At 37.8% G+C, this 14,019-nt stretch overlaps 2 protein-coding genes across 3 annotated transcripts; both read right to left on the bottom strand.

The window, feature by feature from the left end:
- Positions 1 to 1,373: 1,373 nt before the first annotated feature.
- Positions 1,374 to 3,928, bottom strand: LOC103723692 (uncharacterized). Its single transcript, XM_008814690.5, has 5 exons — positions 3,526 to 3,928; positions 3,221 to 3,433; positions 2,212 to 2,295; positions 1,974 to 2,099; positions 1,374 to 1,708 (listed from the first exon to the last, which is right to left on the bottom strand). The coding sequence occupies exons 1-5, from the start codon at positions 3,709 to 3,711 to the stop codon at positions 1,577 to 1,579; spliced, it is 741 nt and encodes a 246-aa protein (XP_008812912.3). The 5' UTR covers positions 3,712 to 3,928; the 3' UTR covers positions 1,374 to 1,576.
- Positions 3,929 to 4,469: 541 nt separating this feature from the next.
- On the bottom strand, positions 4,470 to 10,246 carry LOC103723680 (ras-related protein Rab5). Of its 2 annotated transcripts, none has more exons than XM_008814669.4 (8): positions 10,038 to 10,246; positions 9,864 to 9,941; positions 9,601 to 9,768; positions 9,435 to 9,483; positions 9,177 to 9,250; positions 6,930 to 7,023; positions 5,451 to 5,551; positions 4,470 to 4,750 (listed from the first exon to the last, which is right to left on the bottom strand). In XM_008814669.4, exons 1-7 carry the CDS (start codon positions 10,074 to 10,076, stop codon positions 5,451 to 5,453), a joined length of 603 nt encoding a protein of 200 aa, XP_008812891.1. In that variant the 5' UTR covers positions 10,077 to 10,246; the 3' UTR covers positions 4,470 to 4,750. The 2 variants fall into 2 exon arrangements, with proteins under 2 accessions (XP_008812891.1, XP_008812900.1); XM_008814678.4 differs by having other exon boundaries at positions 9,189 to 9,250; positions 10,038 to 10,222.
- Between the last annotated feature and the right edge of the window lie 3,773 nt (positions 10,247 to 14,019).

Here is a 14,019-nt window from a genome sequence, read left to right as displayed (position 1 = left end):
AAACATATATTTCTTGGTTTGATGAGGTCGGATATAATCGTAACCCGGACATTAATTTTGTTGTTATTAGCTTTAATATCTGGACTTGCAAATTAGACTTTCAAGTTAGTGAAGTGAGGTCTGGGAGTTGCTGAGTAGTGGACAAGCTCTAAGCTCACAGAACCAGAAAGACTCATCTTGAGTCAAGCCTGGGATCGTATGAGCTGGAATGGACTGGAGCAAAAGATATTAGATGGCTTTCTGTTTCTTCCGGAGGGCAACTGCTGGAAACATGGTAGCTCCCATGGAGATGCATCTTTATTTTGGTTCAGCCCCAGCAGCGATAGTGCTGAACTTACTGAAGGTAGTTCTCCTCTTTAGTTACGAAAACGATGAGAGAAAACTTCTTGCTTGAATACTGGAATTAGTCTGACACGGATTTTTTCTGTGCTATTCCTGCTGAAAAGATAGGGAAAGCTTATCCGCTGTGAACGTAGATGGCATTTTTCTCGTTCCTTGTGGCGTTCCAGCCCATTGCTTTGGCACCGGCTCATGCAATGGGGGATTGGCCCTGGAACACTGAATTCCTGGTTGGCCCTACTACCTGCTTTCTAGTGAGTAATATGACTCAGAAATCAGTTGAATTTTCACAAGTATCCTTGATAAAATTTTTTATATTGACATAATAAGAATTATATCCTTATTTACTCTAGCAAGAGTGCTTATCGGTTGTTATTATTCACCATTTTTCATGCTGACTCTGTGAGAGCTCTTCTGTTGTCGATCCACTAAATATAATAGGACTTGTTACCGGATTTGAAATACTGATATAAACTTGCATCAGTAGCATGAGCGTGCAAGCAGCCATGGCAACACCAGCCAGCCTGGTCATTGTTAAACTGAAAAGAAAGTGCATCTTGAAGAGGTTGGATACACGGTGACAGCTCGCTGCATCATTTTCATCTGAAGCCAAATAAAGACATGGAAGCAAGAATCTTTTTACCTCAGAGGAGCCAACTTCAATTAGTTTGCAGCTCATGAAGCAGTCTGAAGGCCTGTGCTGATGGCTGCCTTTTAATTCTCAATCCAACTTGTACATAAAACCAAGCAAATATTTTATGATAATACATACAACAGGGTAACCTGCCCCCTACTATAAGTACCTTATCCTCTCTACACTTGTAGCTTGATCAAAATAATGTTCATTTTCTTGAAGCACATTGCGCACACTACTGCTTTCTGCTCTTACTCCAATGGAAAGAGCACTCTTAAAATCCATCTACAACTCATAGAGGAGACATCTGGATTGCAAGAAACTGAAGGCAAGGTACCAGGAGAGCTCGCCCTACTAGAATAACCATAAACTTTGCAATCATTCTGATTAGTTGAAGATAAACCAGAAAGCATTGCTCAGCGATCGTGTCATAAGTAAGGTGGTGAAAAAAGTAACAATTATCACTTGAAACAAATCTCCAAATTTAACTCCATAATGCTTTGTACAACATTAGCAAGTTCGGATTAATAGCTAAGAGGAAAATAGCAGGCAGTTAGTAGTAGGAACCATTCAAGATCAGCGGAATGATGATCAAGCACCATGTTACTTCTTATGCATTTTAGAATCAGGAGAGTTCTGATGCAGAGGGGATAATGGCTGTCTTGATGAATCTGCAACATTGAAATCAATTACCCGTCCCAGAGGGCTGCAGTCCTGACTTGATTTACGCTTTCCCTACACAAAAAGTGGATCTGATAAACACATGATTCAAGAGAATGAACTGAAGTAATATATAAGGAACATTGCTTCTCAATATATATAGCTAAGGAACAGCAGTCAATCATTGCTATGACAGTATTACAAGTGCTTCCCTATTATTTCTCTTATCCCTAATTTCCTTTATGAATTAGTAGTATGGTATGAACTGTTAAAAACAAAATTCATAATTCAGAAAACTAGTCAAAGCTTGAAAGAAAATGGGATTGAGTTTTCTTCTCACTTTAGCAGAAGCACTGGCAGAGCGTTTGCTGTCAGATCCATGGTGATGTCGTTCTCTCTTAAACAGCCCAAGCAGCCTCTTGTTCTCTTCATCCAGAATTTTATTTTCTTCGAACAGTACCTTGACCTTATATAAAATGTAATAGGATAAGCTTATATAAAGAAAGCCTTGGTTTCCCCCCCATACATTTCATCCATAATAGTTTTCCCTGGTTAGAAATGAATTCCAATAAACATACCTCTTCTTCAGCTCTATGGAGATTAATCCTCAGGTTTTCCTTGTCCTTCTTCAAGGATTCGACTTCAGCAGCTAATGCCGTTATCTAGAGCATGCAGTATTTTCCAAACATATAATAATCAGAATACAAGTGAGCATACAGGTAAAATGGGAATCAGAAGAAAGAGAAAGGAGTTCAGGAGCACGGATAAAACAGGATGATATATAACTAAAGTTAGGAGAACAAAAACAGGGGAAGAAACATGGAGATGCCACCAAAAGGTGAACTACATTAATTTTTAAAAAAATCACAAGCATTAGAGAGTATGTAAGATCATCTCTAATGTTGTTCAAGAATACATTCCTTTGCAAACCAAGTACAAGTAAAAGGTCAAATGGAACCCTCAATTACTAATAAAGGATCAAGAGAGATGCCATTTTCCATACAAACATGGCATAGATATGCAACATCTCTGGCGACCTTTCCCGGCGAGAAACAAGGTAAGAACCTCGGGAAGAATGTTTGGAATCGGGAGAACTCTAACTCTATTCCTTGATGGATCTCATAGAGGAGGATGGGGGATCTTAAATAGGCAAGAGTCCCAGTTCGATTTGCCTTGAATCGCCGGTGTTTCCGGCACAATAGACATCTGCGATTGGGAGGAAGACTCCGGCTGGGAGTCATCTTCCCCGATTTTTTCCTCAAATAAAAAAAAACTGGGTTACATTAAAAATGTTTATTTTCAGTGGTATCACAACATTCAACTCAGTATCCTTGCATGTTACTGCAAAAAATGACATTTCTTTCCATAAGGAGCCACCTATAAGGATATTAGAGTAATGCAAAGACAGTAAAATCCTAAAATGCCTCTCCCGTTAACAAGATTGTTATTTAATGTCAAAAGAACAAAGGTTTCGCTCAAAATAAGCATTAAAATATCAGGATTCAGGATATGTTCCTCTATTCTGATCCACAAAAATAAGAAATATATGCACAAGAGAAAAAGAAACAAACAGAATCTAATACTTACATAAGAGTTGTCCTGCATCCGTGATTGAAGCTCGTCATTCTCCTTGGCTAATTCATCGCAAGACTCCATGGCCCTCTCAAGATCCCGTTCATACAGAGAGCACTCCTTCTCCAATTTGGCGCAGTGATTCACCAAATCAGCATATCCCGACGCCACCATCTCCTTCTCCTCGATGCACCTCCTCAACCCCTGGGCATTCATGGTCGCCTCCGCCTACCACATCAAAATCAAAACTTCCCCATAAAAAACCAAACCCTAGAAACCCAGGAACAAGAAGAAGCCGCAAAAGATCAAAGAACCCGAACCTTATATTGCTCTACACGCTTCTCGGCCTCCTTGAGGCGCTCCTCAAGGACGAAGATCTGATCTTGGAGGCGGTGGCGGGCGTCTTCGGAAGCAAGAACCTTGAGGCGGAGGTTCTTGTCAGAGATTGGGAGGCCGAGCGAGTTCTCAATGGATTCACGGATGTACTCGTCGGTCTCTGGATCCATGGTCTCTTGGCCAAGAAAACGTATAAACCCTAGAAATCCTAAATATTTGGCTGCAGTCAAGAAGTTGGGAACCTCGGAAGCCCAAGGAAGGGAGAGTAGGGCGGATCGAGAGAGAACCCTAACCCTAGGAGGGACCGAGAGAAGCGAGACGCGAAATCGAGGAAGGAGAGAGGGATATTTTTTTTGTCCGAAAGAAGATGAGGGGTTTTAAACGGGCTGTACCAGCCGTTTGGAGGATCGATTTCAAATGGAAGAGGCGCGGGGACCACCACTGATGCATACATGGCAAAACGCTAATGGTCCGTGAGGGTGACATGCGCCGAAGGCGCAGGTTAGCATAGAACTCGTAGGCTTTTGAATTATGCATCGAGATTCGGAACCGCGTGAAACCTTGCCAGTGATGTGAGGAGATGAACGAAGGAACTGGATGAATCCTTTTCGGTTCATGGGGTGTTTCTCTGAAGCATAATTCTGTTCCTCCGCCACCGTCCCATTTTCTTTTAGATGTGCTCGCTGAGAAGCCGATATATATATATATATATATATATATATATATATATATATATATATATATATATATATATATATATAAAGAAGAAGGAGAAGAAGAAAGAAAGAAGCAGCAAACGCCGGCAATTATATATATATAAAGAAGAAGGAGAAGAAGAAAGAAAGAAGCAGCAAACGCCAGCAATGCGAAGGTCAGCGAGAAGGTAGAGGGGCGCCTTCTAGAATGCATCCTGGTCCTATAAGCAAACTTAAATGAAATTGGTTCGATATATTTATTTACTTCTCCAAGAACATATCCAAGAAAAACCAACATAGGTTAAAGAATGCTGTTTACACAAATTCGCCGATCTTGTATTGAGGCTTTGGGTGAAGTAAACATGATATTGTTCATTTACAAAAGCCAGAAAAAGGAGAATATTAAACAGGAATGGCAGCCTCCCCAAATGCAGGTGGCAGGACAGATCAAAATCTTCAACTTGTCTGTCTTCAGTGTCTTGCACTTGCAAAAGCATCCGTGGTTTCGTTTCACCTTCAACAAACCATGCAGTTATAGATTACCTCAAAGTTGAAATAACGTAAAGAAAAAAAATTCAATCCAGCTCAAGAATAACTATATTACTCAACAAAAGTGAAAAAAAAAAAACGTCTTGCAGTTGAAAATAATTATAGCTTACATATTCAGATACGGGGCAGCTGGAGATGTTTAAGGTAAATAATCATATGGTGCTACCTAAATTGCACTCAATTCAATCAGCATATCCTGGTTCTACTGAGAATTATGGTGAAAACATGCTGGAGTTGATTAATTTCGGACTCTCATTCACAACTGCCATTTACCAGCTGTTTGAATGCGAAAGCATAAAATTCAAGCATATCTTCTGTTCAGATGGGAAGGGAAAAGGAGATGAGGATAAACGATGTAGAAATCAAAGGGATCAGACAGGCTACGAACCAACCACCCCAAGATTTCAGGTCACGTTTTCATTGATCATCATCTCAAGGATATCAGGGTAGGGTGCCATTGTGCATCTTCACTCATTCTGCCTACATCTCTCTTTGCCTCTCTGCTTTGCAAATCTCAGTTTGGCAGAAGATTCGGGTTAGTTGGGCATCCATGACAGTATATCTTTTGGTTCTTATATATGAGAGAGAACCTCACAAATCTATCTTATCTCCTTTAATTTTGCTAGTGAAATTATCTGGAACCTGTTAACTTTGCAAGTCAATACCTAAGCACAGCATGATGAAGTCTGCAATCGCTCAGGAGGTTTGTCTGCAAGAACCATTCCTGTTGGATTCTGAGCTGGCAGAGCACGGGGTAAACGTCTCGCTGTGCGCAACCAAAAAAATGTAACTAAGAATCAGCAATTTGTGAGAAAACGAGCAAAGTTACAGTGCAGAAATTGACCAAACAAAGGGGCCATTATACTTTAGCAGTGATGTAACAAATAAATTGAGGGAGCAAAATAAAAACAGTAGTTATAGCCCAGAGCAGATTCAACAGATGTTGGTTAGTCATTTAATCAACACCAAGGCAAGGCTAAATTCCAATGATATTGATCAATTTTTTTAAAGAAAGGGGGGAAAAGAAGTTGGAACAGAGTGTTCTGTTTCCTTTCCAGATTGTAACTAATACATATCTATTAACATCCTTCAAACGTAGGACAAGAGTATTTTATGATGTTCGGCACAATGAACACAAATCATTTATCATCTTATGGTGTGTCTATACGGAGACAAAGAAACAAAGACAAATAAGCTTTGTGAATCCCACTAGTGCTGACTGGGAAAGGTAATAATTAACCATCCCCACGTTTGGCAACAAATCCTGCTTGTCACAACAATGCCCTCATGACACATGCCATAGAGAAGCATTACTCTCTACAAAGATTAGCATAAGCTGCATTAAGTAATTATTATTAATGAAGAAGATAGAGGAGGAAGCATTGATATAGGCAGCACCGGTAGTGCCATTGGTTTCCCTTCAGCTCGCGATGAAATCATTCAAGGATGAAGGTGATAAAGGAAGCATCGGCGGGTGCCACTGTACAAGTTTCACTTTAACTCATAATGAAATCACTCTAGGAGGAGGACGACAATGAGGAAGGCGATAAAGGCAGCATTGGTGGGTGCCAATGTAAAAGTTTTCCTTCAACTCTATGAAAATCATTAAGTTTAATCAAATCACCCAGTTAATTAAAACTACTGCTCTCTGTGTGAACAAATAACTTATCAACTAAACCTATAAAATGGTCATGGTAAGAACTAACGTGACTGCTAACAATACTCAGGTATATTAAGGCCTTGCATATAAAAGTCCTTCCAAGGTATGGTTCTGCATATGCAGGATCCTTAAGTGGCAACTAAGGCAGTACTACTCAGTAACCCATTGGCCTTGCATGACCAAATTATAAGAGTCCTTTGTGGTGCTGATGGCTAAAATTTCTTTTAGGGAAAAAAAGATGCATATTAACCTTCAACTATGGGACACCTGCAAGTTACTGCACCATCCAAAAGAAAGCAATTGAATGACAATCAATCGTCTAAGTAAGCAGGAGCACGGAACACGTGCCATGATAAGAGCAACATCAGAATCAGTTAATCACCTAATGAATGTGCACCTCCATAAATTTTAAAAATATTTGTAAAATTTATGAACGACGAAATCCTTATTCTGAACATGGCAAATGGAGAATTAACATTCTCACCAATTTCATAGAACATGTCATTCACATTTGTTGCAGTTTTAGCAGAGGTTTCCATAAAGAAGAGGCCATTCTCCTCAGCATATGTGCATCCTTCCTGCAACATCAGGCATCATCAGCAATTATAAAAGATCTCCATAAATTCTAATGACAACAAATAAGGGAACTAAACATACATTAGCATATCATCTCTACAAGGTACAGTCATAATTTGCGTTCTGCAAATAGTATGGAATGAAAAAGATTGTACTGTTGCATGTTCTCATGCTAATTGAAACCCCATAGATAATAAGAACCAAGTCCGAGGACCAAAATTTCAGTACTTCTTGTTTATGCCATATGAAATGCAGGGAAATTCCACTATAGTAGTCCACCACTAAGGACAAAGCAGATGTGCTTGATGATATCCTAGACCTCATGTCCAAAAATAAGCCTAACATTTATGTCAAAAAAAGGCTAAAGGTAACCAAGTTGAATGAATAGACTGACGTACTCGATATATATTCATCACTGTAAGCAACCACCTATCCAGTCGGTAGTTGCTAAAAGACTAAAGAAACCACCTCTAGCTAATGGTATCAACACAGATTTCTAGGGCAAAAGTCATTTTATGTGGCATTGCAATGAGTACAAGTACGTCATATTTTGTTCTTCTGGATATACTTCAAGGCCAAATGAGCGACCAGTGTCATGGAGATGGAAAATCTTGACTAATCAGAGACATGCAAACTACAGAAAATATATGATTGGAAACCAGTAATATGAAAATAATTATTACTTAAACATTATTGCTTAATCTTATGCACTCAGAAATGTCATTTTCAGTAAAACTCACAAATTTCTCTTTAGTGTTATAAAATTCTTAAATTATCAATAATTTTCCTGTAAGTTTTATGTCCTTGTCGATCTAATTTGTAAAAAATTATTTAGATATTTTCATGAGAGCATTTCAAACAATTCATAAATTAACAAAAATTGATCATATAGAATAATAAGTTATCCTAATAGGCTGTTTGGATGCCTGCGAATCATATAAATCAAATGAATACTAGACTTGATTTTATGTACAACTGGTTTTCTGGAAAACAGGGGGAACCTATTATTCATAACTTATCTCCAGTTTTATGTGTGAAAATGTTTTAGTAAAACCTGAAAACCAAGCATCCCCTATATTTTGCTGACTCTCGTTTTTCTTATTGATTTTGACTCATCTATTCAATTGTTTCCCTCATTATCATTTGTATTTCTATCTCTTTAGTATTCTTTGCTAAGACAATCTGTGTCCCAACTTTCCCTGAACATGAACTATAAATTTTTCCCTTTCCCAACTTAATCTCCAAAGAATCCACCTAAGCACACAAGGCACACACGTGAACACACGCACTGACCTGTTTGTGTGAGCATGCAAGAATGCAACAAGTTATCAAGGTGTCCTTGACATCACCTGCTCAAACAATTAGGTAATCTATGTTCAAATCCGACATGCACTGAAACAGGTCTCAGTCTGATGCCGAAAGGACATATCCAATTAGAAGGCTGAGGTGAATTTGATAATGAAATTGGTTCAGATTTTGGTCAGCCCACCATGTTTGCTGCTCTTACAATAAGAAGATGCTTAGAAGCCATAAACAAGTCACCCAGATACATGCATCAAGGCATGATATAATATCGCTTAAGCTGTTAGGTCACATTATACACATCTATGCAGGGGGAAATATTAGTGGATGTTATATATTCTTATCCTGACTCTGTAATAAGAACAGAAAGATTATTACATTAAAGGTAAAAAGACAAATGGAGAAGATAAACAAAGGGACCATCTTAATAACAAAAGACCAAACTGGAAACTCTCAAATCCACAGCCTAACAACATTGTCAAACTATCAACAAATTCAAGGAATGTACTTTCATGTAATCAGGCTACATAATGATTCAACTATATTTTCCTAAAATCATAGATTCGCAATAGTCATTAACTACCCTTATGTGGTCTGCCACTCTCAATAAATGCAGAAACTAAAAAAAAATCAGACAGATATAAAGCATATTAAAACATAATTGTAAGATGAAAGTATGTGCATATGGATTATATGCCAAAAAAAAAAAAAAATCAATATTTAACATGAGAACAGCAAGTAGGTTTAAATAAAACAACTGCCACACAAGATGGTCTTAAACCTAAATTTCCATCTGTTTAAACTGTCTCATCAACTACTGCACAAATCAAGACAATGGAATCAGTAGGCTTGCCTCAGCTGTCACCTTCCTCTTATCTTCCAAATCAGCTTTATTGCCTGCTAGAGCTGTCACCATATTTGGATTACCTGCATCCAGAATCCATGTTAGCATACAAATTTAGCGACAAATAATATAAACAAATCCAAACTTCTCCCAGTTTTAATTCTAGTAATTTAAGATTCGCCTTCCACCAAATTTATCGACTATTTAAAAGATTCCACCAAAAAGGTAGGAGGAAGCATAAAAGGAGGATCTTTGGACAACATTAACCTTGTTTCTGTAGCTCCTGCACCCATTTCTTAGCTCGCTCAAAAGACTCCTGATTCACAAATAGTAACTCAGGGAGGAACAACAATTTATTCAAAACCAACGAAAAAAAAAACTAATCTTAGGAACAAATGGCAGAGCAAAACCAAGTGGACGGCCATGATCTCACCGTGCTGGTGATGTCATACACGATGATGGCCGCAGCGGCACCCCTGTAGTACATGGGAGCCAAGCTATGGTACCTCTCCTGCCCCGCCGTGTCCCAAATCTCAAACTTCACCGTGGCATCATTCAACGCCAGCGTCTGGGAGAAGAACGCGGCCCCAATCGTCGACTCCTGCAGTTCAACCCCAAAACCATGATCCTAATCCCAAACCCCCTACAGATATCAATCCAAACAGAAACTCTAGAACCCATAGAATGAGAAAATACCTGGAATTCAAGAAATTGACCCTTGACGAAACGAAGAACGAGACTCGACTTGCCCGCCCCCATATCTCCAAGAAGTACCTGAAAAATCAAATGGATCAAAGACCCAAGATAGAAATTTAGCGCAAAAGAACGAGGATTTAGAGGGGGTAGAGGGGGAGCAGGGAGTTAACTCACGAGCTTGGCATTAATGTTGTTGTTGCCGATGGCTGCCATGGGAGAAGCGATCGCGAGAAGGGCTTTGGATTCGTATTCGAAATCGAAGGAGAGAGAGAAAGAGAGAGAGAGAGAGACAGAGAAGAGAAAGGGAAGAGGGTGACGAGGGATTCGGGATCAGAGGAAGGGGAGAGGAGAGGGAAAGGCGATTCCTTGCCGCCGTATCGATTGAAGCCTTCTAACGAAAACACGATGCTAATTTATTTATTTTTCGCCGTAGAGCGTTTTTTATAGTTTGGAGAAATTATACGTATGCTGCTGTCTAACGTACGCGGAGTACAGCCTGTAACAGCCATTTGGAAACCCACCGTGTGGTCCCCACTCACCACACGGTGAGTGGTGAAGCTTTTATTATTATTATTATTATTATTATTATTATTATTATTATTATTATTGTTGTTGTTGTTGTTTAAGATGGATAGATCATACCTGATAAGTACGGATATATCCAATAAAATTAAAAAATAAAATATCTCGAAGTGCCGGGGCAACTCCTCATCTCCAGCTCACAGGATGCTACCGGAGTGACTGGCTACATAAACAGCCACCCAGTCTGCAGCTCCATTAGCTTCACAGAACACATGCTTCGTCTGAAAATCTCCTCCTGCATCCATCATTGTCCAGATATCTCGAAGTAAAGGGTGGGCACTACCATTACCCCTTATCCCTCCGGACCTAACTAATGACCGTGGCCGAATCTCCCTCCAAGACGATGGAACTGACTCGTAAAACACATCGGGCATGACGAAGGCCCGCAACTCTGCACCCGGAACCGATATGTCGAAGAGTTAACTGCCTCCTGCAGCTACGACCCTGGCAGACGGGTCCCAAATAACAAAACGCGCGTCGCCTTTCGTACCTTCATCCAAGGCGGATCCATCGAAGTTTTAGATAGAGAGAGAAAAAATAAAAAAAGTAACCAGGGAGGGTGCACTTGTTAGGGTGAAGGAATTGCTTGTTGCTTAGCTGAAAGTTCTCTTAAATTGTACATTATAAATTATCAAGAAACAAATCGTTTTAGATAATTGAAATTAAGGTCAAGATACATTGTTGATATAAATTTTATTAGATTTGAACAACGATGTCAAGACTAGCAAGAGAAATGCAACTATCCAATAATCAAATTCAAAATCTGTGGTTACCAAGCAAAAAAAATGTTACCAACAAGCAAATCTAATTCAAGGTGATCTAAAACACATTAAGATGCACATATGACATATTTCCTATTAGTAATAATCGTTTGCACTAGTATTTATATGAAAGATAATGCAAGATACAATGATACCTTTTTTCCGCCCTCAAACAACTATTCTATTGCTAAGCTGAAACACCCAAACATTATGCATATGTGAAGCTCAAGATGGTGCCTCTCTAATTTCACATGTGTCGTTGATGCAACGAATCGATTATTCTTTAATGACCTTTATATGAAATTAAAAGATGGCATGGTAATTTATGATTATGACATCGCCATGAAGTATTTATTAAACAGAGATTTGTTATAAGGATTTTTTGCATGAATACCCTTCTAAATATTGGATTTTGCATGAATATCCTTCCAAAATTAATATTTGCATGTATACCCTCATAAAATACTTGTTTTGCTATTGTACCTTTTTTTATTTTTATTTTTGCATATGTACCCATACTATCTAACAATGTTAAAAAATTAATGGTCTCAAATTAAAATAACTAAAATATCCTTAATGGGTAGACATAAAAATAGATCACAATCCCGGAAGAAAATAGGAAAAATAGTGTAATTTTTATTTTTTTAATTTTTAATTAATATAAATTTGATTTTTCTTAACCCGGTAAGAATAACTGTTATATTAGGGGCATTTGTACAATAACAGAGTTTTATGAGGGTATACATACAAATATTAATTTTGGAAGGGTATTCATGCAAAATCCGATATTTAGAAAGATATCCATGCAAAAAATTCTTATTATAATGCATTAGCATGTAGATATGATTACTTGTTGCTGCAAGTAAAAAAAAAAGAAAAAGAAATCTTGAGTAGTATTGTTACAAGAACCAACTTATGGTACAATTCTTTGAGACATTTAAATTCTTAATGTCATTTAAAGACATGCTTAATGGACTATATCAATAAAATATGGAGTGCGTTAATTCTTTTCGCACAAGAGTATTTTTGGAATATTCCCTTCGCATGTAAATAGTGATGCCAACAAGGTTTACATTGATTTGCAAGCATGTAGCTAGTGCATGCCGTGCAATATTAATGTGTTATGGTATCTACTTTACATTTGGCAAGTAAAGGTAGTCTACTACAAACATAGCCAAGGTGACAAAAAGCAACCAAAAAGGCGTTGAAGCATTTTTTACAAGTCGTTTTCTATGTGAACCTAAAAAGAAAATAAAAATTTGTTGTAACCAATCCAATTGTCAAAAATTAATGATTATGTTTACTTTAAGAATATTGACTCATCCATTTGTTTCCTCCCTTCCCTACTTCTAATGTAGCCTTAAGTTTGAGGCTTTTGACTCTTGGCTTTTTCATGGATGTAGTTAGGGATGGAGTAGTTCATACCACTAAGTCTTAGGGCTTGTTTGGTTTGTGGGAAGTATTTTTTCTCCTAAAAATATGATTTCTGATATGCAAATTCTTAGGAAGAGGATGCTTGGAAAATTACTTTTGGCATGTTTGGTTGACAATGGAAAAATGACAGATTTTTGGAGTGTTTTTGTTTGGTTGGCCATCCATTTTTATAGAAAAGTTATGTGTGATTCCTATTATATCCTTAATAAAAATTAGGTCTTTAATGCCTCTTTCATGCTGAAGGGTTTTTTTGGAAAAAATAAAAATGGAGTGATTTCCGGTTAATTTTTCTATATATCTCATGGGAAAGACTTTTCCATGAAACGTAGAAATTATATTCCCATGGGAATACAACTTTCCGTCTCTCTCCTTTGAAAATTTCAATCAAACAAGAGGTATCTTATTACTTTCTTGTTAACCACATTTTTCCTCCTTATTTTCTTGCGAACCAAACGAGCCCTTAAAGACAATGCTTGTTTATTCTTGTTCAAGATAAATATCAGAAACTTATGCTTCTAATTACTAGTTCAGTTATGATGAGTTTATGTAAATACTTCCAAAGTTTTGAGATAATATACTAGTTTAGCGACCAGGTTGTTAACAGAATGCTCTCATCTATATTTTCTAGATGTTTTTTTTAAAAAACTTTGTGCCATATTTTACAATCAATAAAAGAAAATGTAAGCCATGCATTAAACAACTGCATAATCATCACTGTTGTCATACAATCAGCCAATCACAACACTCAAAGCCTAAGCATGTTCTAGCTAGATATAATGACTATTTTAAATTTTTTCCTACTAAGCCTTTATTTTATAGTTCAACATCTTTGCACTAATTTGTATAGGACATCCTCTTGCTTCATTATTATTTAGAGAATTCAGTAAAATTTCAAAGCTATCGATCGGATTGCCTTCATTCCCGTTCGTAATTAATTTGTTTTGGTTTAATGCAAGTTTGGATCAATGATCGAATATCTTTTCTCAAACAGTGGCGTCCCTTTTTTTTTCAAAGACAAATCACTTAATTCTAGTAAAAGTTCACAACAAAGTCATTGGCATCAGAAAGACTGAGTCGCGGTTTCCATTACTTATTTACCTTGTCAAATGCGAGAACGGTTCGACGATCTCAGCTTAGACCGGACCCGGGCAACAAGTTTACCTATTTTTTGCAACCCAAGAACCGGTTTGGCATGGACCCAAACGGCATCCATTTTGTTTTCGATCTGTGACTTTTTTTTTTTTTTTTTGCTAAGGCGGGCGAATCAGACTACATAAGTACGGACATACTCAATAAAATCCAAAAACAACACATCGCGAAATATCCTAGGCAACTTTTCTTTATCACAGTGATCGAGTCATCCTCCAAAATGATAGAAT

This window comes from Phoenix dactylifera, chromosome 10 (genome assembly GCF_051530095.1).
Source record: "Phoenix dactylifera cultivar Ajwa chromosome 10, Ajwa_hap1_PhDact_Kaust_v1.1, whole genome shotgun sequence".
Classification (NCBI taxonomy): Eukaryota; Viridiplantae; Streptophyta; class Magnoliopsida; order Arecales; family Arecaceae; genus Phoenix; species Phoenix dactylifera.
This window is presented reverse-complemented; position numbering and strand designations above follow the sequence as displayed.